Source organism: Prionailurus viverrinus, chromosome D1, assembly GCF_022837055.1.
Source record: "Prionailurus viverrinus isolate Anna chromosome D1, UM_Priviv_1.0, whole genome shotgun sequence".
Taxonomy (NCBI): domain Eukaryota; kingdom Metazoa; phylum Chordata; class Mammalia; order Carnivora; family Felidae; genus Prionailurus; species Prionailurus viverrinus.
The window spans coordinates 58,580,957-58,606,552 of record NC_062570.1 but is presented as its reverse complement, the minus strand read 5'-3'; the positions used below and the strand labels follow the sequence as shown (position 1 = coordinate 58,606,552).

At 38.4% G+C, this 25,596-nt stretch overlaps 1 protein-coding gene across 3 annotated transcripts in view; it reads right to left on the bottom strand.

Annotated features, from left to right (window-relative positions):
- FAM168A (family with sequence similarity 168 member A) overlaps positions 1 to 25,596 on the bottom strand; it is a 200,001-nt gene that overhangs the window by 56,222 nt on the left and 118,183 nt on the right. For all 3 annotated transcript variants that reach the window (XM_047877052.1, XM_047877051.1, XM_047877053.1), the window contains one exon: positions 7,102 to 7,189. In XM_047877052.1, the coding sequence (XP_047733008.1) occupies positions 7,102 to 7,171 (70 nt within the window). In that variant the 5' untranslated portion in view covers positions 7,172 to 7,189. The remainder of the gene's footprint in view (positions 1 to 7,101; positions 7,190 to 25,596) is intronic.

Sequence of the window (25,596 nt, the reverse complement as noted above, 5' to 3'; positions counted from 1 at the left end):
CACATGGCAGAGAGAGAGTTCTGGTGTCTCTCTTCCTATGAGAGCACTAATCCCATCATGAGGGCCCCATCCTCAGGACTTCAACTAAATCTAATTATCTTGCAAAGGCCCGAACTCCAAATAACATCACATTGAGAATTAGAGAGAGTGTCAACATATGAATTTGAGGAGACACAAATATTCAGTCTATAACACTATGTTTTAAGTGTTTTAAAGTATATGGACATAGTATATTCTCTGAATTCTCTTTTCCAAGATGCACAAGGAGCTAATTATAATCACTTCACAGGATTGTTGCAAGTATAAAAATATTGTCTGTAAAACACTGAGATCAATTTTTGGCACACAGTAAGTGCTCAGTAAAGGAGTTTAAAAAGGACGTGAAAATACTGTCATTTGACTAGCAGACAGCTGTTCACTGAAATATACTGTATTGCTGTATACCATGATTTACAATAGGAAATAAATATTTGGTCTTCATCTTTATTCCTAGTGCAAAGCTTCTAAAACCACTGGAATTTCCTAAGTGATAAGAGCCATAAAGGTATCTTGACATTCAAAATAAACTCCTTTCAACCACATCTGTTTATGTTAATGAGTGACATCTGGAAAGCAATGGGGACAGGTTTGCCAGGGGAACCAAACATGTGATTGGAGAGTTGGAACTTTCAGTCCCACCATCCTGACCTCTGGGGAGAGGAGAGGGGCTGCAGCTTGAATCAATTGCCCATGGCCAATGGTTTAATCAATCATGTCTATGTAATGAAGTCCCCATAGAAGGCAAAAAGGACAAGATCTGGAGAGCTTCCAGGCTGGTGAACACATGGAGATGCAGGGATAGTGGCACCCTCTGGAGCTTCCGTGCTCGTTTCTACATTCCTTGCCCTATGCATCTCTTCCATTGGCCTGTTCCTGAGTTATATTCTTTTACCATAAACCAATAATCTAGTGAGTAAACTGGTTTCCTGAGTTTTTGAGCTGCTCTACCAGATTAAATGAACCCAAGGCAGTGGTTGTGGGAACCTCTGATTTACAGGCTATCAGTCAGAAGTATAGGTAACAACTTGGGCGTGCGATTAGCATCTGAAATAAAGACAGTGTTGTGGGATTGAGCCCTCAATCTGTGGAATCTGACACTAACTCCAAGTAGATAGTATCAGAATTGAGTTGAACTGTAGGATACCTGACTGGTATTGGAGAATTGCATGGTGTGAGGAAAAAACCCACACATTAGAACTGATGTCAGAATCATAATTGTGTAGTTATATTTTATTTCCGTCTCAGATTCCACAGAGAATTTCAAATCAGTTTTTCCAACCTCTGTTCTATGTGGCCACTACCCCATTACCTCTGAGGCAGATGAGACCACAATGAACTTGACCTTCCACTTTTGCTTCTACTGCCCTTCACTAGCCTATTCCAAACTGCTGGCCAGAAGCAGGCTTCTAGCCCCTCCAAGGTAAGGCTCCCTAGTCCTAGAAACTGAAAAAACAACCTTCTCATCTAGCTTATCACCGGGAACAGTAAAAGGAGCACATATTTTAAAACATATCAGCTTACTATAACAGGAAGCACATATACTTCGAAATCATAAAGACCTGATATTTCCTCATCTTTTAGAAGCTATATACACTGGCCAAGTTTTATGACCTGAATTAAACCACCAATTAAACCACCATTAAAAGATGATCCTATGGGGTTTGTGATTAATAAGATTAATTATAGAAAGTACTCAGCATGTGTTTGCCAAATGGTAATACTCTTTAACATAACCATTACTGTTGTTAACAATAACAAATGTTTACTCTAATGCATTCCATTTGGCATTTACTTATAAATTATCTTACTTGGGTTTTCTATTTCCAGCACTATGGAGAAGATAACCTGAAAATCTACTTACCACATAACATCTTGAAAAGCTGGATAACAAACACTTCATGTCATATACTAAACATAAGCAGAGTTGAGATTTTAAGAAAGAAAAAGAAATCCCCAGGAGTGAAAAACTGAAGAGGAAACTAACTCTCATAGCTGATGTTGGTCTGGGCAATTACAGGGCTTGCTTTATTTTGCAACTGGAGGTGGGAGATGAGGCGTTGGGCCCTGGGAAGGACAACGGAACTCGAATTCCCTTCTAAAAAGCTGGGATCGGGGGCGCCTGGGTGGCGCAGTCGGTTAAGCGTCCGACTTCAGCCAGGTCACCATCTCGCGGTCCGGGAGTTCGAGCCCCGCGTCAGGCTCTGGGCTGATGGCTCAGAGCCTGGAGCCTGTTTCCAATTCTGTGTCTCCCTCTCTCTCTGCCCCTCCCCCATTCATGCTCTGTCTCTCTCTGTCCCCCAAAAAATAAATAAACGTTGAAAAAAAAATTAAAAAAAAAAAAAAAAGCTGGGATCTTGGAAGAATCATATTGTCAGTTCAAAAAAAGGGGGAGTGCCTGGGTGTCTCAGTTGGTTAAGCATTCAACTTCAGCTCTGCTCATGATCTCATGGTTCATGGTTTGTGCCCCATGTCCGGCTCTGTGCTGACAGCTCAGAGTCTAGAGCCTGCTTCAGATTCTGTCTCTCTCTGCCCCTCCCCTGCTCGCACTCTGTCTCTCTCTCAAAAATAAATAAACATTTAAAAAAAAAAAAACTGACTCAAAAATACAGAGACAATGGAAGCTTGGCTTAAAAAAGAACGTTTCCTGAAGAATTTGAAACCTTGGCCTATGTGAAGTCTGAACTTACTCTATTTGTGTGGAGTTTATTCTTCCTATGTGGCCTTAGAATCTGCAGCAGAGAAATTAACTTAAAACATAGTTTCAGGCTTAGAAACAAAGACACTCCTCCCTCTTTCCCTCGGGAGGAATACTAATTATTTCACTTAATTTTCACAACTGTCCTATGGAGTAAGTAATATTATCTCAGTTTATAACAGAAATTTAAGTTAAGGGAGATTAAGCAAGGTTAAGCTAGGTTAAAGTCACCTAGCTATTATCTAACAGAGCTGGGATCTGAATCTTATTGTCGTTCATTCAAAAAAAAATTTTTTTTTAACGTTTATTTATTTTTGAGAGAGACAGAGACAGAATGTGAGTGGGTTAGGGGCAGAGAGAGAGGGAGACACAGAATCCAAAGCAGACTCCAGGCTCTGAGCTGACAGCACAGAGCCCAACGCAGGGCTTGAACTCACGAGCTGTAAGATCATGACCTGAGCCGAAGTCAGACGCTCAACCAACTGAGCCACCCAGGCGCCCCTGGTTGTTGTTCATTCAATCAAAATACATTTACCAAGTTCTATACTACATGCCAAGCAGAAACAAGGTCCACTTCCTTCCCAATATATCACACAGCCTAATCTTTTTTGAGCAAATCAATAGATAAATGCAACTGTTTTCTTCTTTCTCAAGTTTAGCAATTCAGTGAGAATGAATGCAGCCAGAATCACAGGAAACCCACAGGATTCCCCTGGGCTCTGTCTGCCAAAGTGGCTCAGTCCTCTCTGCCAAAGGGACTTGGGTTGCTGAGACACTAAACTGGGAAGAAAAAGAGCAACTACTGCTCGGTAGGTCCTGGTTTTGGCATTAATTTCTTAGAGTAAACACACAACAATTTTAGTATATCGTAAATATTTTCAAACAGAAATTTCAAAATATTTATTATTAATGTTAAGTAGGGACAATAAGGCTGTTGTGATAAACATAAACATATGAAATTGAAAGTAATAACAGCTATAGTTATATCAGGCTCAACATCCAACATATTTGAATGTTTTTTTGAGTTGCCTCGCATTAAGAAAATCCTGATTTACAACCACAAGTAGCTACGACTATTTGTGTTTCTTTAAAAATTAACATGCATTCTTAGAAGCTTAACACACTGATCATCTTATTTGTATACATACTTTATAAAAATAGTTCTAAATATTTTTAATAAATCAAATCACATTATTTGAGGAATTTCTGAAGCACCTTCCTAGTGTTTTTACAGAGCAAAGTATGGAACAATTAGACAAAGGACACTTAGAGAACCCTCAAGTTTCTGTCTAGGAAGTTAGGATACACAGTAAAGTGCGAAGTTATAAGAAGGAACCAATACATTCCAAAATTCACTGCCAATGACTCTCTTCTGGGACAAAACTCTCTACTCCCTCTTTCACTTCCAATCCTGCCATGAAGACTTAATCTACTTTTTGAGTGTCATTTCCCACTTTTCCCCTTTTCTTTTTTTTAATAAAGATTTTATTTCTTTTTTAAAGTAATCTCCTTCCCAGTGTGGGGCTCTGACTCATGACTCTCAGACCAAGAGTTGCATGTTCTTTTGACTGAGCCAGCCAGGTGCTCCCCCACGTTTCCCCTTTCCTGCTCTTTACTCCAACTAATCTCAAGTAATGACTGTATGTAATCTGACCATACCTTCTTACTTCCCCATGTGTTTATTCATATTGTTACCTTCACCTTGGATCTATAATCACTGTATTCTTGAAGGCCCATGCTATGCTAAGCACCATGCTGGGCAATCTAAATACATTTTCTTATTTATTTCTATTACTATATGTTTTACCCATCTTTATTTATTTGTAAATAATAACATTTTTAAGTGCTTACTTTATGCCAGATATTATATGCTCAGTGCCTTACACTAGTTCATTTAATCCTTATGACAGCCCTAAATCAAAACAGTATCATACTGACACAAACGTACACACATAGATCAATGGAATGGAATAGACAGTCCAGAAATAAACCCATGTTTATATGGTTAATTAGTCTATGACAACGGAGGTAAGAATATACAATGGAGAAAAGACAGTCTCTTTAATAAATGTAGCTGGGAAAACGGGACAGCTACATGCAAAGGAATAAAAAGTGGACCACTTTCTTAAGCCATACACAGAAATAACTCAAAACAGATTAAAGACCTAAATGTGAGACAAGAAACCATAAAATTCTTAAAAGAAAACATCTCTCTGACACTGGCCATTGCAACATTTTTCTAGGTATGTCTCTTAAGGCAAGGGAAACAAAAGCAAAAATAAATTACTGGGACTACATCAAAACACAAAGCTTTTGCATAGTAAACCATCAACAAAATGGAAAGGCAATCTACTGACTAGAAGAAAATACTTACAAATGAGATACCCAAGAAGGGGTTAATATCCAAACTATATAAAGAACTTACATAACCCAACACCAAAAAAACCCCAAATAATCCAATTAAAAATGGGCCAGGGATCTGCATAGACGTTTTTCCAAAGAAGATATATAAATGGCAAAGAGACACATGAAAAGATGCTCAGCATCACTCATCATCAGGGAAATGCAAGTCAAAACCACAATGAGATATCACCTCATGCTAAAATCAAAAACACAAAAAAGAACAAGTGTTGGTGAAAAAAAAGACCCCTTGTGTACTGCTGATGAGAATGCAAACTGGTGTCATCACTATGGAAAACAGTACGGAGGTTCCTCAAAAAATTAAAAACAGAAATAACATATGATGCAATAATTCCACTACTGTGTATTTACCCAAAGAACACTAATTTGAAAAGATATATGCATCTGTATGTTTACTGGAGCATTTTTTTGCAATAGCCAAATTATAGAAGCAACCTAAGTGTCCACTGACAGATGAATGGATAAAAAAGATGTGGGGCGCGTGTGTGTGTGTGTGTGTGTGTGTGTGTGAATGGAGTATCACTCAACCATAAAAAAGATCTTGTCATTTGCAACAACACAGATGGACCTAGAGGGTATTACACTAAAGTGAAGTAAGACAGAGAAAGACAAATACCCCATGGTTTCACTTATATGTGTAATCTAAAAAATAATTAAACACAACACAAACAGACCTATAAATACAGAGAACAGACTAATGGTTATGGTTGCCAGAGGGGAGTTGGATGGGGGATGCAAAATGGGTGAAGGGGAGTGGGAGATACAGGTTCTAGATATAAAATGAATTAAGTCACAAGGATAAAAGGGACAGCATAGGGATAGTCAATGATAATGTAATAGTGTAGTATGGTGACAGATGGTAAGTACATTTGTGGTAAGCACAGCACAACAGATAGACTTGTCCAATCAGTATGTTGCATACCTGAAACTGAAGTAATACTGTGTGTCAACTATACTTCAATTTAAAAAAACAAACACCTAGGGGCACCTGGGTGGCGCAGTCGGTTAAGCGTCCGACTTCAGCCAGGTCACGATCTCGCGGTCCGTGAGTTCGAGCCCCGCGTCGGGCTCTGGGCTGATGGCTCGGAGCCTGGAGCCTGTTTCCAATTCTGTGTCTCCCTCTCTCTCTGCCCCTCCCCCGTTCATGCTCTGTCTCTCTCTGTCCCCCCAAAAATAAATAAACGTTGAAAAAAAATTTAAAAAAAAAAAAAAATAAATAAATAAATAAACAAACACCTAGAATAAAGAATACGTGTGAGGAACAAAAAAAAAAAAAAAAAAAAAAAAAGAAAGGAAGGAAGGAAGAAGGTAATATTATAATGGCAATACAAAGGCTCTGGAAGGTTAAAAAAATTTGCCTAAGGCCAAGTATGGGAGAGAATGATTCCAGGAAGAGTGCTCTCTGAGCTCAGAGCAGAGTTCTTAAAGAACAAGGTGATGCTATCAGGGGACAATGGCAGTCCAGACAGAGGGACAACATACACAAAGAGTGAAGTAGGAAACAGCTTGGTATGCAGTTCAGGAAAAAGATCAGCTTTCAGGATCAGCAGACCTGGGCTCAAATATCTATTTTTGGTTTTGTTTTATGGCCTCTTACTGTGACTATGGCTTTCTCAACTGTCAAATGGTGATAAGAAGCTGTACCATGAAAAACTGGTTTAAAATTAAACATGATATGTGAAACTGTGCATCACAGGGCTAGGTCCATGGTAGGTATTCAATAAATGTTACCTCCCTTCCTTTCCCCTAGATGACAATTCAACAATCCTTAGTTGTAAGAATGTCATTTCCATCTCCATTGAACCCCAGACATATCTCTCTTTTACAAGTTCCCAAGCTTTATCAGGGCTTTACCAGGGCTTTTGGAGGCACAGCATACCAAAAGTCATTCAGCAAGTTATTTGGTAATGCCCTTAACCACCGTTTTTCAAAACTACACCACTTACCTGTGTAGGCCATGTTCTTAGGGTTGCCATAAGGAGCCCCAGGCTGCACGGGGCTATAAACAGGGTTCATTGTGGAAGACTGAGGATCCTATACAGAAACAAAGAAAATAGCACTGATTATTGATTGTTCATTTTCCCTGACATCAGTTTCCCTTCTATAATCTTCAACTTATACTCACAGAGAACAACATGGTATAGCAGAAAGAAGCAAAAAGCCATTTGTTTGTACTTGGCCCTATGCTATACACTTTTCTCCTTATACAAATGAAGATACTGAGAAGCAGAGAGGTGATACAACTTGCCTAATGTCAACCCAGACCTTTTGGCTTTTAGTTCAGAACCAGACCCACTATCCCACAGATGACTCTGCCACTGGTATACTGTGTGGCATTGGCCAAGTCACTTCCCCTCTCCGGACTCTAACATCGTGATGTCAAATCAATTAGTTTAGGCTCTCTGAGGTCTTTTCCAATGCTAAGGATGCCAGTCCGGGAGTTGGGAAAGGATGCACTTCTACTGTTCATCAGGGGAGTGTAAGAGCCAAACAACAAATACACAGACTATTAGGAAGAGCAGCAAGTGTCTCACCAACCCTTTGCACCTGCAGAGGACAAGATACCAGTTACTAACAGATTTGGGAAAAATGGAAATTTATCACCACTGAGAATTTTAATGCAAAACACAGTCAAGATCTCTTTCAAAATTTGTTCAACAGAAAGAAACTTGGAAATTTGTGTGCAGTAAGTATCACCTGCACAAGTGCTCTGTTAATTACCTTAATGAAGCACATTCTCCATTCTGATTAATGGAAAAATCTGTCATTAAACTCTGTTTTACAGCCCATTTGTCCCATCTTGTTTAGAGAACCATCTCTGACACATAGGCCAGTACATGTTTGAAAAACTTGTCTCTACAAATATATTACTTACACTTCATAAAAATCAAACAATTCTCTCCTAACTAGGCTCACATGATGGATGGGCAATTTTTTAGGTCATTAACTTCTCTTATAGCACCTCAGGACAGGAAACAAGTCAAATGTCAAGACAGGCAGTCAACAACTGGCTTGATGACAATTGCTCTGAGATTAATTAAGTCTCTCCAGGCTTCTGGAATGAGAGGTGGAGTAAAGATGGGTTCCCAAGGAGAGGAAGGCAGGGTGGTCAAACAGGCAAAAAGGAAAATGCTACTGGTTAATTCCAGAGGCTAGAACTTCCTGAAAGGTAGCCAATGGGCAGCCCTGGCAAATGACCCCAAGGCAACAGGCTAGATTAAACTACTACCAGTAAATGAACTGAAAACTTGAGGATGAAGGTTACAGGATATATATATATTTCGGCACAATTTAAGGAGAAAATACCCCTTGCATCCAGAGTTATCTAAGAATATGGCCAGGTAACATTCTCTCTCTAAATTTAAGCACTCTCCTTAACAGATACTGGGAGAATTAAAAAAGATCTCAGAATGTCAAAATACACCACCAACCGTCAGGTGGTGCACACATGTAAATGATGATGGTGATGATGTGATGGCAGCAACAACACAGAAGACAACTTGTACACTTTTCCTGCCTTAGGTCTCTCTTCTACCCAAATAGTTCTTTGCTAAATAATGTGGTGTAAGCAAGACTGTTAAAGTGCTAAGCAGCACAACTGGCCCTGTAAACATCTAGTCACGCTCCTAATAAGAAGGTAATCCATGTTGCTGATTATGCAAGGTATGAAAATGTTATTCATAACCAAAGAAACTCAAAAACTTTGGAAATGGTTTCCCCCTGCTCCAAAATGAGGGCCTCAGCCTCAAAAGGATATCTTGACTGGGGAGCACTCCACAACAGCATTGATTCCAAGCCCTACTGATGACTGACAGAAATGAGATATTCCATGGGTTCAAAATTTGGATTAAGAATGTGACAGCCACTTCTGGGGAAGCTGCTTGCAGGAAGAGACGGTCCCTGGCTTTCAAGGGTAAGTCAACCCTTTACAAGAGAATCCACATACTCATAATAGTTTCAGGGACAGACTAAACATGAGTACGAAGATCACAAGCTCTATGATCAGACAGATTTAGGTTCAAAGCCTAGCACTGCCACCTACCAAATGTGGGACCACAGGCCACTAACCTTTCTGAGCTTCAGTTTCCTCTAGCCTCAAAATGGAAAATATTACATACTTTATAAAGGTGTTGTAAGGTTTTCTTAAAACAGATTTATTGAGGTATAATTTACATGTAGTAAAACTTACCCCTTTGGGGTATATAGTTCTATGACCCCTGAAAATGTGTAGTCATACAAACACCACCACATGTAAAATATAAAGCATTTTCATCACCCCAAAAAGTTCTCTCATCTTTGTATTCAATACCCTCCCACTGATTCCCAGCCTGTGACAACCACTGATCTGTTTTCTGTTGCTCTATATATACACACATAACAACTTTTACTTTATAGATGAAATAAGTGAAGCTGAAAAAAGGTAATGAACAGCCCAAGGTCACAAAGCAAGTTAAGGGCAGGGTCAAGACTAGCACCCCAAATGGATCAAAGACCTAAATGAAAGAGCTGAAATACAAAACTCATACAAGAAGGAAGAAAATATAGGCATAAACCTTTGTAACCTTGGATTGGCAATGGTTTCTTAAATATACCAAGAGTACAAACAACCAAAGGAAAAAAAAATACACTGGATTAATCAAAACTAAAAACTTTTGTGCTTTAAAGACACCATTAAGAAAGTGAAAGACAACCCAGAGAAGGAGAGAAATTTGCTGACCATATACAGTTGACCCTTGAACAATGCAGGGGTTAGGGGTGCCAAACCCCTGTGCAGTCCAAAATCTGTATGTAACTTTGACTCTCCCAAAACTTAACTACTAAGAACCTACTGCTGACTGGAGAATATAAACATTCGAATAACACGTATTTTGTCTATGTATTACATACTGTATTTTTGTAATAAAGCTAGAAAAAGAAAATGTTATTAAGGAAATCATAAGGAAAATACATTTACAGTATTATTGTACGGTAAAAAAAAATCCACGCGTAAGTGGACCCACACAGTTCAAACCCATGTTGTTCAAGGGTCAACTGTATAGGATAGGGGATTAGGGTTTTTTTAAGGTGTTGCTGTTGTTGTTGTTGTTGTTGTTGTTGTTGTTTTAATTCTGAGAGAGCAAGAGCACAAGTGGGGAAGGCACAGAGAGAAAGGGGGACAGAGAAAATTCCAAGCAGGCTCTGCACAGACAGTGCAGAGATCGACATGGGGCTAGAACCCATGAACTCTGAGATCATGACCTGAGGCAACATCAAGAATCAGATGCTTAACTGAGTCACCCAAGTGCCCCGGGTATTATATTTGTATATAAATATAAATATCTGTATTTAAAAAATATAAAGAACTCTTATCTTGGGGTGCCTGGGTGGCTCAGTCAGCTAAGTGTCCAACTTCCACTCAGGTCATGATCTTGCGGTTCATGAGTTTGAGCCCTGCACTGGGCTCTGTGCTGACAGTCCATAGCCTGGAGCCTGTTTCGAATTCTGTCCCCCTCTCTCTCTCTGCCCCTCCCCCAGTCGCTGTCTTTCTCAAAAATAAATAAACATTAAAAATTTTTTTGGGGGAAAAAAAAAAACTCTTATCTTTACTCAATAATAAAAAGGCCAATAACTCAATTAAAAAATGGGCAAAGGATCTGAACACACATTTCTTCAAAGAAGTTATATAAATGATATAATGAGATACTACTTCTATACACTAAATGGCTAAAATAAAAAGATAACAAAAAGTGTTGACAAGTGTGTGAAGAAAATGGAACCCTCATACAAAGCTGGTAGGAATGTAAAATGACACAGTCACTTTAGAAATAAATCTGATAGTTCCTCAAATAATTAAACAGAGTTACGATATAATCCAGCAATGCCACTCCTAGGTATATACCACAGAGAAATGAAAACACATGTCCACATGAATGTTCACAGCAGCATTATTCATGATAGTCAAAAGATGGAAACAGGGGTGGCTTAGTCAGTGAAGCATGCAACTTTTTTTTTTTTTTTTTTTTACATTTATTTATTGTTGAGAGACAGAGAGACAGAGCACAAGTGGGGAGGGGCAGAGACAGAAGGAGACAGAAGTCGAAGCAGGCTCCAGGCTCTGAGCTGTCAGCACAGAACCTGATGTGGGGCTTGAACTCACAAACTGTGAGATCATGACCTAAGCCGAAGTTGGACCCTCGACCAACTGAGCCATCCAGGTGCCCCGAAGCATGTAACTCTTCATTCCAGCTCAGGATGATCTCATGGTCAGTCAGGGATCAAGCTCTGCATGAAGCCTTCTTGGGAGTCTCTCTCTGCCCCTCCCCCACCTCACTCTCTCTCTCAAAACAAAAACAAAAGAGGGAAACAACTTAAATGTTCAACTGGTGAATGGATAAATGGAATGTGATACATCCATACAATGAAATATTTGGCAATAAAAAGAAATGGAGTATTGATACATGATACAACATAAATGAATCTTGAAAACATTACATTAAGTGAAAGAAACCAGTCACGAAAGGTCACATATTACATGATTCCATTTATATGAAATTTCCAGAATAGGCAAACCTATACAGACAAAGGTAGATTAATGGTTGCCTAGATTAGTTCATGACACATGAAACCTAGTAACTTCCAAATCCACATTTTCTCACAATAATTATTATAACGTAACACTCAACCACACATCCACACCCACCCTACTTTCGTAACATTTCTTCCTGATCACACCTTAAGCAATTCAAACCCACCATACCCAAAAGTAAACTCAGAATCTTTTCCCAGCCCCATTCTTTCATCCTGTATTGCCTGTCTCAGAGTTACTGACAATCCATCCACCTAGCACCTAAGACAAAAACCTGGAAGTTATCCTAAATGCCACCCACTCTTTCACACCTGATCATGAGCTCCTGAAAAACCCTACTGCCCCTGTTTTAAGTTTCATCATCTCTTGTCTAAACTACTACAACAGTGCCAAGAAGTCTATTTTTCCACAATCTAACCCAGTCTACCTCATCCTTGATATTCATTATTAAAACAAAGGTTGGATGGGTTACTCTCCTCAAAGGCTTTGGGAATAAAATCCAAATTCTTTCACATGGTGTACAATATTCTCTATGCTCTATGGGATAGGGCTTAGGAATCTATGCATTTATGTTTCCAAGGAGATTGTGAAGCCCAAACAGTTTGAAGACAATGCCTGAGACTCTCTTTCCCAAATGTCATTTGTCCCACATAAACTTGATAGAGGAACAACAAATATTCCTACCTACACTTGAGCTGGGAGAGGAGGAGAGACAAAATTTTCTAAAAAGTAAAATATATTGTACATCAGATAGTGGTAAATGCAGTAGAGAAATCCACTGAGGGTAGACAAGGAGTGCTGGTGGGGGGAGGGGAGGTGCAATTTTTTAAATGGCTAGAGAAAGTGTCATTGAGTGACATCTAAGCAATGAATAAGTTGAAGAAGCAAGCCATACAGCTGAGAGAAAACTGTCCAAGTAGAGGAAACAGGAAATGCAAATGCCCTGAAGTGGAACTATGTCTGAGAAACACCATCGAGGCCACTTTAGCTAGAAAGCAGCGAATCAAAGGGAAAAGAGTAGACAGTGACATCAGACAGGTAATAAGGGCCAAATCACGCAGAGCCTTGTAGACCAGTATAAGGAATTTGTTTTTTATTTGAAATAAGAAGCCACTGGAGTATTTTGCGCAGAAGAGTGACATGATTTGACTTCATTTTAAGACTACTTTGGCTGCTGAGCTGAGATCAGATGGCAGGAAGGCAAATGGAAAAGAAGGGAAATTAGTCAGGATGCTATTTGAAATAATCCAGATGAAGAATAATGGTGGCTTGAAATAGGGTGGTAGCAGTGGTGATAGTGGTGGTGGAAAGTAGTCATATTTTGGATATATTTTGAAGAACAGGCTGACAGCTATTACCAATGGATTGAATATGGAGTATGAGAAGGAGAAAGACATTAAGGATGACTCCAAAGCTAACTTGAAAAATTGGAATAATAAAAATAACCACTTACTGGGATGAGAACTATGAAGAGAGCATGTTTGGGAGTGAAAAACAAATTTGGATTTGGACTTAAATTTGTGATACCTAAGAATACTACTATTGATTGATAGTACAATCTATCAATGATTGATAGTACATTACTACAATGATTGATACACAATGGGTATTGTGTAGGGATTAACCATTACCAATATTATAAATATTACCTCTATTACCGGCAGCTACTATTTACTGAACATCTACCAGATGACAGGCACTGCGCTAGAGACTTACCTTATTAAGTCCCTATAAGTCTTAAAAGGTCACAGTGATCTTGCAATATAGGTATTATTTTCACTGTATTATAGATAAATAAACTTAAGTCTAGAGAAATAAAGCAAACTAACCAAAGTCTCATTACTAAGAATTGAGAAAGGTCAGTTTCATAACCAGGTCTGTCTGATTCCAATGTCTAAGCTACTTCCACCATGCTAGATGAAGTTCCTAGTCTCCCAAACCCAGCACTCGATTCTCCTCTGGAATGGCAGGCCCTGAGCCCTTCCCTTTAACTCAGGATCCCTTGTGACCTTGACAGATTCCTCTCATGGAGGCAGTTCATATCTACCTGCTGGGTCCCAGCGGGGCACACACAGTCAGTTACAAGAGAATAAAAGCACTGCCTGCCTGACTTCTACAGTCTCAGCTGCCATACACTCACTACCCATCCGACCTGATTTCACTTCTTTAGTAAGAAAAGTAAGTGCCCACTGTGCACATCCTTCCTAGCTATCTCTCCAGAGCCAAGTATGGAGTTGCCCCTGCTTCCTGGGGCTGAACCACAGCAAGTCTACATTTCTTGTGCCAGCGAACACAACTGTGTAATAGCTTCCTTCTCATCTTATTCAGAATAAAATCCAAAATCCTTTTAAAAGTCTACAAGGCCTTCTATGATCTGACCTCACATGCCCACATCTCTGATTGCAACTCCTACTACTACTGCCTTGCTTTCTCCACTCCAATCACAATGACCTCCTTGTTCTCTGAACACAGCATGCATGCTTACATCTCAGGATCTTTGCACTTGCTCTTCCCTCCACCCAGAATGCCCTTCCCCCAGATATCCAAATAGTATACTCCCTCACTTCAATCAGGTCTCATCTCTTACCAGAAATGACTTCTTTACCTTAACCCACCTACCTAAAATACTTCCTCCAAAGATGTTATTCTCTGTCCCATCATCCTGTTTTACCTTTCCTATTGATACCTATCACCACCTTATATATTTTCTTACCTATTTATTTTCTCCCCAACTAGAGTAAGTTCCATAACAATATGGATTCTGTTTGTCTTGTATCCCCAGCACCCAAAATATTACCCAGCACAGAATGGATACTAAATACATAGTAGTTGAATGAATAATGAACCATCCTTCATATTCTCCAAAAGACAACTCAGAAAAAAGCGTCAAAGTGCTTGCCACTTCTTGGCATATCCCAGTGAACTACTTGACTCCACATCTCTCCGTATTTATTTCTATTGTCCACACTAGCCTCCATTGGTAGTTCACCTTTCTAATTGCAGAATAAACAGTGGTGAGCCAGAATAACATGTGAGAGAGAAAACAGGTCCTAAAAACTTCCCTCCTGGTGCAGCTAGCAGCTTTCATACCCAGACCGTTCTGCAAGTGACCTGTTGCTGCTCCCCCAAAAAACACGTGAACTATTTCTTTCAAACCAACAGTAAAACCTATGAGCATAAAATGACAAGGGAAAAAAAAAAAGCCCATGGATTCAGGATGAATACTTGGAAGTACTACATGCACAACAGGTTGCAGCATTAACAATTAGTGTTGTAGCTTGCAAACTACTTTAAAATTTTCAAAGAATTTTACCATTTACAAAGTGTTTTACAGTTTATGAAAATTTTAACTACTATTTCACTTGATACTTTGAGGTAAACAATGCAAATTAACTTCATTTGACAGATAAAGGAATGAAAGCTCAAATGTTTATTGCCCTTTGGATGGGTACTGTACAGAAAAGAGAAAGATGGTGTCTGCCCAAAGAAGGTTATGGTCTAGCTGGGGAATTTTTAAAGTTCAATAAAAATAAAGATGCCAAAAATAATACAAGGAGACAGAAATTCTGGAATGCTTAAATTGCTCAGCAAACCTTCTCCCTAAAAAGCAACAAAACTGGATAAAATTGTCAAAAACAACCAATTCAGGCCTCTGAAAATTAACCAAAGGCATACATACATCAAATTGAGAAAGGATTATTCAGGAAAAATTATTGAACCATACTAAGAACGTGAGAATCTGTGGCATTTTAGCCTAGAGCTGCCCTTATCTCCCAACCCCCAGCTTCCTGGGAGTAATTCCGTCAGAGCAGGCCAGGCCAGGCCAAGAGGATGACTGGAGCCAGAGTGGGCTGATTTAATCTGAAGCCGAGCATAGAAAATCAGCTCTAGATACTGCCCAGCATCACAACAGGGTGACAATCTGGGGAACAATAGTAAACAATCCAGGAAGGCCACTACTGGAGCTAGACTAAGGTCATACTATTAGTATTAGGTAGGGCAGGCAACAGAGCAGATAAACCAGAAATTTAAAAGGGCATACTAGGGAACCAAACAGCCATAATGGGTCTTGGTAAAACCTACTATGGGATCCCTGGTGGTAAAACTTCATAGTTGCTAAGGAGAAACTGGAGAGGGTCCTAGCTATCTACTGACTCTATGTGAATGTAAGGCCTTGAACACACTGAAACTAAAGGCTGATGCAGAATTGTAAGTTGTCTGAAATTTGAATGCATTCCCCAAATGACAAACAGATCCTATAGCAAAGAGTACAAAATTTCCTGGCCTAGGGGTTAAGCCAATCATTGACCACTAATCTACACTGACCCAGGGATGACTTTTAAGAAGCCAAGTTTAAAAATTAAAACAATAGTTTTAAAAGTGTGACCAGAAGGGGCGCCTGGGTGGCTCAGTTGGTTGAGCGTCCGACTTCGGCTCAGGTCATGATCTCGCGGTCCGTGGGTTCGAGCCCCGTGTCAGGCTCTGTGCTGACGGCTCAGAGCCTGGAGCCTGTTTCAGATTCTGTGTCTCCCTCTTTCTCTGACCCTCCCTTGTTCATGTTCTCTCTCTGTCTCAAAAATAAATAAATGTTAAAAAAAAAAATTAAAAAAAAAAGTGTGACCAGAATAAACTACATTCATGTTAAATAAATAACTAAATATTCATGTTTAAAAAAAAGACATCAGTAGTCACACACTGCAGAAAAGATAGTCACTACAGAATAGTCTAAGCAAGTTACTAAATAAACAAAAACACCCAGCAACAATATCCCCCAACCTCCAAGGGGGAAGAATCTGAATCAAGAGTTGCTACAATATATTATCTAGAACATGTAGTTTTCAACCAAAAAAAAAAAAAAAAAAAAATGAATCATGCAAAGAAACAGTGAAGTGTGCCCCTTTACTAAGAAAAAAAAAAAGACCATAGATACTGACTCAAGGGAGCCCAGATATTGGAATCAGCAGATAAATATTTTAAAACAGCTATTATAAATTAATAAAAGGAAACCATATTTAAAGAATTAAATGAAAGTATGATCATAATAACTCATCAAATAGAGAATATCAACATATAGAAATTATAAAAATAAAAGAACCAAATGGAAACTGTATTCTGAAATAAAATATTCAAGGATTCAACAACAAATCTGAGCTGACAGAGAAAAAAATCATCAAATCCAAAGACAGATCAATATAGATTATACAATCTGAAAAACAAAAATAAAAATAAACCGAGTGAGTGACCTGTGGGAAATATCAATCAAACCAACATGTAAGTAATGGGAGTTCCAGAAAGAGGAAAGAAAAAAAATGAGCAGAAAATATTTGAAGACATAATGGCTAAAAGCTTCCTAAATTTGATTTTTAAAACAAATAGGGGTGCCTGGGTGGCTCAGTGGTTGAGGGTCCAACTCGATTTCGGCTCAGGTCATGATTTCGGCTCAGGGTCAAGTCCTGTTTCTGGCTCCACACTGGGCATGGAGCCTGCCTGAAATTTTCTCTCTCTCTCCCTCTGCTCCTCTGCCCTGCTCTGCTCATTCTCTCTCTCTCTCCCTCTCAAATTAAAAAAACAAGAAAGAAAACATTAAACTACACATGTAAGATAGATAATGAACTCCAAGTTGGCTAAACACAAAAAATATCCATACCTGTGTACATCACAGTAAAAACTGCAAAAAGCCAAAGAGAAATTTTTGAAAGTGGCAAGAGAAAACAATCTGTCAGATAAAAGGGAACAAGATTAACAGCTCAATTCTCATCAGAAATAATGGAGGCTAGAGGCAGTGGAATGATATATAAAATGTGCTAGAACAAAAAAAAGTAAACATATTAATCAAGATTTATAACCCCCTTGGAACCACAGAAGAGCCTGAAAAGCCAAAGCAATCCTGAGAAAGAACAAAGCTGGAGGTATCACAATTCCAGATTTCAAGATATACTATAAAGCTGTAGTAATCAAAACAAGTACGGTATTGGCACAAAAAACAGACGCACAGATCAATGGAACAGAATAAAGACCCCAGAAATAAACTCACATTTCATGGTCAATTAATCTATGATAAAGGAGACAAAAATATACAATGGCTAAAAGACAGTCTTTTCAATAAATGGTGCTGGAAAGACTGGACAGCTACATATAAGAGAATGAAACTGGACCACTTCTGAACACCACACACAAAAATAAACTCAAAACAATAAAGACGTAAATGTGAGACTTAAAACCATAAAAATCCTAGAGAACACAGTTATCTCTCTAATATCAGCCATAGCAACATTTTTCTAGATATGTTTCCTAAGGCAAGGGAAACAAAAGCAAAAATAAACTATTGGGACTACATCAAAATAAAAAGCTTTTGCACAGTGAAGGAAACCATCAACAAATGAAAAGACAACACACTGAATGGGAGAAGATACTTGCAAATGATGTATCTGATCAGGATCTGATACCCAAAATATATAAAGAACTTATACAACTTGGGACGCCTGGGTGGCTCACTGGGTTAAGCAACTGACTTCAGCTCAAGTCATGATATCACAGTTCATGAGTTTGGGCCCCACATCAAGTTCTGTGCTGACAGGTCAGAGCCTGGAGCCTGTTTCAGATTCTGTGTCCCCCTCTCTGTCTCTGCCCCTCCCCCACTTGTGCCCTGTCTCTCTCTCTCTCTCAAAAATAAACATTAAAATTTTTTTTAAAAAGAACTTATACAACACCAAAAAAGCAAAAAAAAAAAAAAAAAATTAAAAACAAACAAACAAACAAACAACAATCTGATTAAAAAATGGGAAGAGGACCTGAACAGACATTTTCCAAAGACATAAAGATGGCCAACAGATACATGAAAAGCTCAGTAACAGTCACTGACAGGGAAATGCAAATCAAAACCACAATGAGATACCATCTCATGCCTGTATGAATGGATAAAATCAGGAATACAAGAAACAACAAATGTTGGTAAGCATGTGGAGAAAAAGGAACCCCCATGCACTGCTGGTGGTAATGCAAATTGATACAGTCACTGTGGAAAACAGTATGGAGGTTCCTCAAAAAATTAAAGATATATGATCCAATAATTCCACTATTGGGTATTTACCCAAGAAAAATGAAAACACTAATTCAAAAAGATATATGCACCCCTATGTTTATTGTAGCATTATTTGCAATAGCCAAGACATGAAAACAACCTAAGTGTCCATAAATAGACAAATGGATAAAGAAAACATATACACACACACACACACACACACACACACACACACATAAAATGGAATACTACCCAGCCATAAAAAAGGATGAGATCATGCCATTTGACACAACATGGATGGACCTAGAGGGTATTATGCTAAGTGAAATAAGGCAGACTGAGAAAGACAAATATCATTATGATTCCATTCATAAATGGAATCTATAAAAAATAAATAACACAGAAAGCAGAATCAGGACTATAAACAAAAAACAAACTGATAGTTGTCAGAGGGGAGGGTGTTGGAAGGGCTGGGCAAAAGGGTGTGGAGAGGAGAGGGAGATACAGGCCTCCAGTTATAGAATGAGTGAGTCATGGGAATATAAAGCAGAGCGTGAGAAATACAGTCAGTGACAATGTAATAGCATTATAATGGGACAGATGATAGCTATACTTGGGTGAACACAGTATAATGTATAAACTTATCAAACCACTAAGTTGTATACTTAAAATATCTAACACTGTGTCAACTTTACTCAAAAAATAAAATAAAAATAAAAAATAGAGGCAGCTGGGTGGCTAAGTGGGTTAAGCATCCATCTTCAGCTCAGGTCATGATTTAGCAGTTCGTGGGTTTGAACTCCACATTGGGCTCTGTGCTGACAGCTCAGAGCCTGGAGCCTGCTTCAGATTCTGTGTCTCCCTCTCTCTCTGTCCCTCCCCCGCTTGCACTCTCCCTCTCTCTCTCTCTCAAAAAGAAACATTAAAAAAATAAATTAAAAATTAAATATCCTCCTTAAAAAAAGATTTATAACCCCAGCAAAACTATATTCAAAACTGAAGGCAAAAATAAAGGCATTCCCATATAATGACTGAGATAATTCACTGGCAGCAACCTGCCTTTCTAAAAATACTAAAGATGGCACAAAAACAGACACTCAGATCAATGGAACAGAATAGAGAACCCAAAAATGGACCCACAGACGTATGGCCAACTAATCTTTGACAAAGCAGGAAAGAATATCCAATGGAATAAAGACCGTCTCTTCAGCACATGGTGCTGGGAAAACTGGATAGCAACATGCAGAAAAATGAACCTGGACCACTTTCTCACACCATACACAAAAAGAAACTCAAAATGGATGAAACACCTAAATGTAAGATAGGAAGCCATCAAAATCCTCTAGGAGAAAGGAGGCAAAAACCTCTTTGCTCTTGGCCGCAGCAAATTCTTCCTCAACACGTCTCCAGAGGCAAGGGAAACAAAAGCAAAATGAATTATTGGGACCTCATCAAAATAAAAAGCTTCTGCACAGCGAAGGAAACAATCAGCAAAACTAAAAGGCAACCAACAGAATGGGAGAAGATATCTGCAAATGACATATCAGATAAAGGGTTAGTATCCAAAATCTATGAAGAACTTATCAAACTCTATATCCAAAAAACAAATAATCCAGTGAAGAAATGGGCAAAAGATATGAATAGACACTTCTCCAAGAAGACATCCAGATGGCCAACTGACACATTAAAAATGCTCCACATCACTCATCATCAGGGAAATACAAATCAAAACCACAATGAGATACCGCCTCACACCTCTCAGAATGGCTAACATGAGCAACTCAGGCAACAACAGATGTTGGCGAGGATGCAGAGAAAGACAATCTCTTTTGCACTGCTGGTGGAATGCAAACTGGTGCAGCCACTCTGGAAAACAGTGTGGAGGTTCCTCAAAAAATTAAAAATAGAACTACCCTACAACCCAGCAATTACACTACTAGGTATTTATCCAAGGGATACAGGTATGCTGTTTCGAAGGGGCACATGCACCCCAATGTTTATAGCAGCACTATCAGCAATAGCCAAAGTATGGAAAGAGCCCAAAAGTCCATCGACGGATGAATGGATAAAGAAGATGTGGGGTGTGTGTGTGTGTGTGTGTGTGTGTGTGTGTATATATATATATATATATATATATATATATATAATGGAGTATTACTCGGCAATCAAAAAGAATGAAATCTTGCCATTTGCAGCTACATGGATGGAACTAGAGGGTATTAAGCTATGTGAAATTAGAGAAAGACAAATATAGGACTTCACTCACATGAGGGCTTTAAGACACAAAACAGATGAACACAAGGGAAGGGAAGCAAAAATAATATAAAAACAGGGAGGGGGACAAAACAGAAGAGACTCTTGGGGCACCTGGGTGGCTTGGTCGGTTAAGCGTCCGACTTCGGCTCAGGTCATGATCTCACGGTCCCTGAGTTCGAGCCCCGCGTCGGGCTCTGGGCAGATGGCTCAGAGCCTGGAGCCTGTTTCAGATTCTGTGTCTCCCTCTCTCTCTGCCCCTCCCCTGTTCATGCTCTGTCTTTCTCTCTGTCTCAAAAACAAATAAACATTTAAAAAAAAAAAAAGAGACTCTTAAATATGGAGAACAAACAAAGGATTACTGGAGGGGTTGTGGGAGGGGGGATGGGCTAAATGGGTAAGGGGCATTAAGGAATCTACTCTTGAAATCACTATTGTACTATATGCTAACTAACTTGGATGTAAATTTAAAAAATAAAATAAAAAATAAATTAAAACAAACAAACAAATAAATAAAAATACTAAAGAAATACTGAGGCTATCAGGCTGAAAGGAAACGGTACCAGAGAGTAATTCAAATCCACGTGAAAAAATAAAGAACACCTGTAGAGGTGATTATGTAGGTAAAGAGTAAAAATATTTTTCTCTTATATACTGTCTTTTAAATTTATGAAAACAATAACTCCAAAACTGTATTATTGGGCATATTATATATAAAGATTTGACTTATATAAAAACAAGTAAAGGAGAGGGGGGAATGGAATTATATTGAAACAAAGTTTCTATAGTTTACTGAAATTCATTTAGTTTGTATCTGAGTAGATTATATGTGAAGCAGACTATAATAAATACAATAATTTGTAATAAATTAAGATATACATTTAGTTCCCAAAACAACAAAGAAAATATCAGCAAGAAAAAGGAAAAAAACCAATGATACATATCACAACATGAATTAACCTTGAAAATATCATGCAATAAAAGCAGCTGGAGCAAAAGACCACATACTATATGATTCTATTTATATGAAATGTTCAGAAAAGGCAAATTTATAGAGGCAGACAGATCTTTGGTTACCTGGGATTTGGAGTAGGAATGGGGATTGATAGCACATGGGAGCAAGAGATCTCTATAGGGTAATAAAAATGGTCTAAAACTGGATTTTAGCGATAGTTGCACAATTCTGTAAATTTACTAAAATCACTGAATTGTATACTTAAGGGTGAATATTATCATATATGTTATATCTCAATAAAGTGGTTTAAAAATACAAATTGGTGTTTCAAGAAATAGTTCCAGATTTTTTATAAGCTTAAAGTATTGTCATTTAGTTCAACACCTTCATTTTATACACATGAAGATACCTCCTGTGCCAGGCTCTGTGCAAAGCGTTACAGAGATAACAGGACACAATTTCTATTCCTGAGGTATTTATAAGAAAGAAACAGACATAGAAATTGACAACTAAAAGCAATACAGTACTGTTATTATATTGAGTGTTTAGAATTTATAACTAACTAAAGGATGGTAGTCAGGGAAAGAACGCTATAACTACCACTAGGTGGCAAAACACTCAGTTAAAGGATTCTAATTCCTAGTGCCTCCTGTAGTTAGGTGTGGCTACGTAATTAGTTTTGCTCAATGAGATACAATTCAAATATTGTTAGCCTTCTATTAAAGGCTACTTAAAGGGAACAGTGTTATCTGGAGGCCCAGCTTTCTCCACTTACTCCTTCCTGCTATCTAGAATTAGGACACAATGGATTGGAATTCATCAGCCTTCTCTTCCATGATGTAACCTTGAGAATAGAAGTCTCAAATCAAGGATGGTAGAAGGAGCCTGTGTCCTTGATGATTTCATGGAACAATCAGGTCAGGCCTGGACTGCCTACCTCTGTACTTCTTTTACATGAGAGAATAAAACCTTATATTTCCAACCCACTGTTATTTTAGACTGTTGTAGCTGAGCCTAGTTCTATTTGAGGGAGAGATGTTGAAGATTTAAAAAACTGTCATTCGATCTGTTTTGAATGATGATGGGAATTCTACAGAAGGCGAAGGAAAGGGCATTCATGAAACTAAGTCATGAGCGAGCAAGGCAGGATGTCAAGCAGCTCTGAACAACTGGAGCACAGAATCTAAGTGAAAACATGATAGGGATATTATCATCCTATACTCATTTCTCAGTTGTGTCTACACAGTTCTTATGAAGAATCTCAGAAGGCCAGATAGGGCATGACTACAGGCCATTTTATGATCCCAGAGCTCTCTGAACTTCTGTTATAAATACTCGTTGCAGCTGTAATTTACTTGTGCAACTCTTTTCTTCCTGCTACATTTGAAGCACCATGAGGTCAAGGGACCGTATGTTTTATCCACTCCTAAATTTCTAGAAAAGGGCCTGGTATAAAGCAGGGTGCTCAGTAAACATTTGTTGATTAGGCAAGATGAATGAATTAATGGGTAAATAAAAATAAACCTTTATTGGAATTCAACAGTTTCATATCACATTAACTTCTTCTGAGCAAACAAATTTAAGAAAAGTCCATTTCAGTGGGGTTTTCCCCTTAATTTTATCAGTATGATGATACACAAGGAAGGCCAGTTTTTATAATAGATGTCTGCTTCTTTATACGTCTGCCAAATGTAATCAAACTGCCCATTAGATTTCCACATTTTACAGCTCTGTATATATCATTTCATCTTAGAAAACGTTTCAATTTAAAGGTGAAATGGAGGAGAACTCTGATTTCTAGGATCTGCTAAGAGGATCTCAATATCAAAAAGGTTTCCACTGTTAACAGAAAGCTCTTTTCATGTAAAACTTCAACAACCACCTCTTGTGCCTGCCTGCCTGTAAATGATATGCTCATCTGCAAAATGTCACATTCTAACCACCAGAGCATTCAGTCCACCGAAACAGCTTTAAGAAAATGGCTTTTTTTCTTTTTTAATATAAGCGATGAATCATAGGAATCCACCCCCAAAACCAAGAGCACACTGTATACACTGTATGTTAGTCAACTTGACAATAAATTATATTAAAAAAAAAAAAAAAGAAAATGGCTTTTTTGCTAATCAAAAACATAACAAAATTGTCTCTCCAGTCACATGTTTGCAAATAATGCAAGATTTCTTCTCAGGGTTTTTTTTCCTAAGGGCAAACAAATTTCAGAGGGAAACTCCCTTAATATACAACCCAAGTAGCCATTAAACCTCACAAGTAGTTGGGACTTACATTGTCATTTCTCTGCCCTTAAAAGAACTCACCTTTTAATGGGGAAACACCTGCATATAAAAATAACTATAATAAAAGTGCTATACTAAAAGTGTTTAAACAGAGCAAGGATGTCATTCTGCTTTGCAGAAGAATTAAGAAAAGCTTTCATAATGTAGCAGTTTTACAGCTTAAAAGGATGGTGCAAGAGTTAACAATTACTAAGAATCAGAGAAGTTAAATAATTTGTTCAAGATCCCATAGATAGCTAGTGGCAAGCTAAGGACTAAAACCTGGGTCTTTAGATCCCAAGTCTAGTCTTTTCTATGACATCATGCTATTTCCCAATCCAGAAGGGATACCTAAAATGGCTGTAATCTTAAAATAGCCTTTTCCTGCCTTCACACTTTATAATCCAGCAGGTATTATCTTTTTTGAGTTCCCCTGAACATGCCATACTTTCCTGCCTCTGAGTCTTTCCAACACTGCTGTTCGCTGTGCCTGACTGAAATACCATCCTTCATCATTCAGGGGTTCTCCCTGATCTACCCTATCTCTTAATCTGGATAATTCCTCCTCTTCTCTTCAGGGCTCAATTAGATGTCACTTTCACTGGGAAGCTTCTGTAGTATTTATCACACTCTTAACATAATTATATCACACTCCCAACTCCTGCCAAGTCCATGAAAGCAGAGATGTGTCTTGTCAGACTTTTATTCCTAATACCTAGCACAAAGTCAGGAACACAGTGTGTGCCTGGGAACTATTCACTGAACAAACTGATTGCATACCACAGTTTCACAACCGCATAATACAATGATCTTAAATTATCACATACCTCTGAAGCAAAGTTATAATTTGCTAGAAATGGATTGCTATAGGCAGACTTGCTATATAACACCCCAAGCTATAGGAAATAGTCAACACGCATTTCTAGAGAAGCTATAAATCAGAGCCTCTCTTTAATGGTTACTGACAAGAGGCTAGATTTGCAATGCAAATATATAAGCCAGATTTTATCTTCTTAGAAGAGGCTTGTAATATAATATAAAAGTACCAGTGCTACTTTTCAAAAGTACAACTGCCAGATTACCTATGACATCCAGCTGCAGAGAGCTAGTTGGAAGAGGCCTATGGTCATGGCATCCAAATACCTTTATTTATTTATTTTTTTGAAGGAAAACAAAAACAAAAACTGAGGCACAGAGAAAGGAAGGGACTACTCCAGAAATACATGGCAAGTTAGGGTCATGGATTGGGTCCTTAACAAAACCCAGGTCTCCAACTTTACACTGGAGGCTTTCTACCATCTCTCCTTGATATCATCCTCTGCATGGACAGATGAACAGATGATTAGATGGGAAGACAGACAAACGAACAAGATA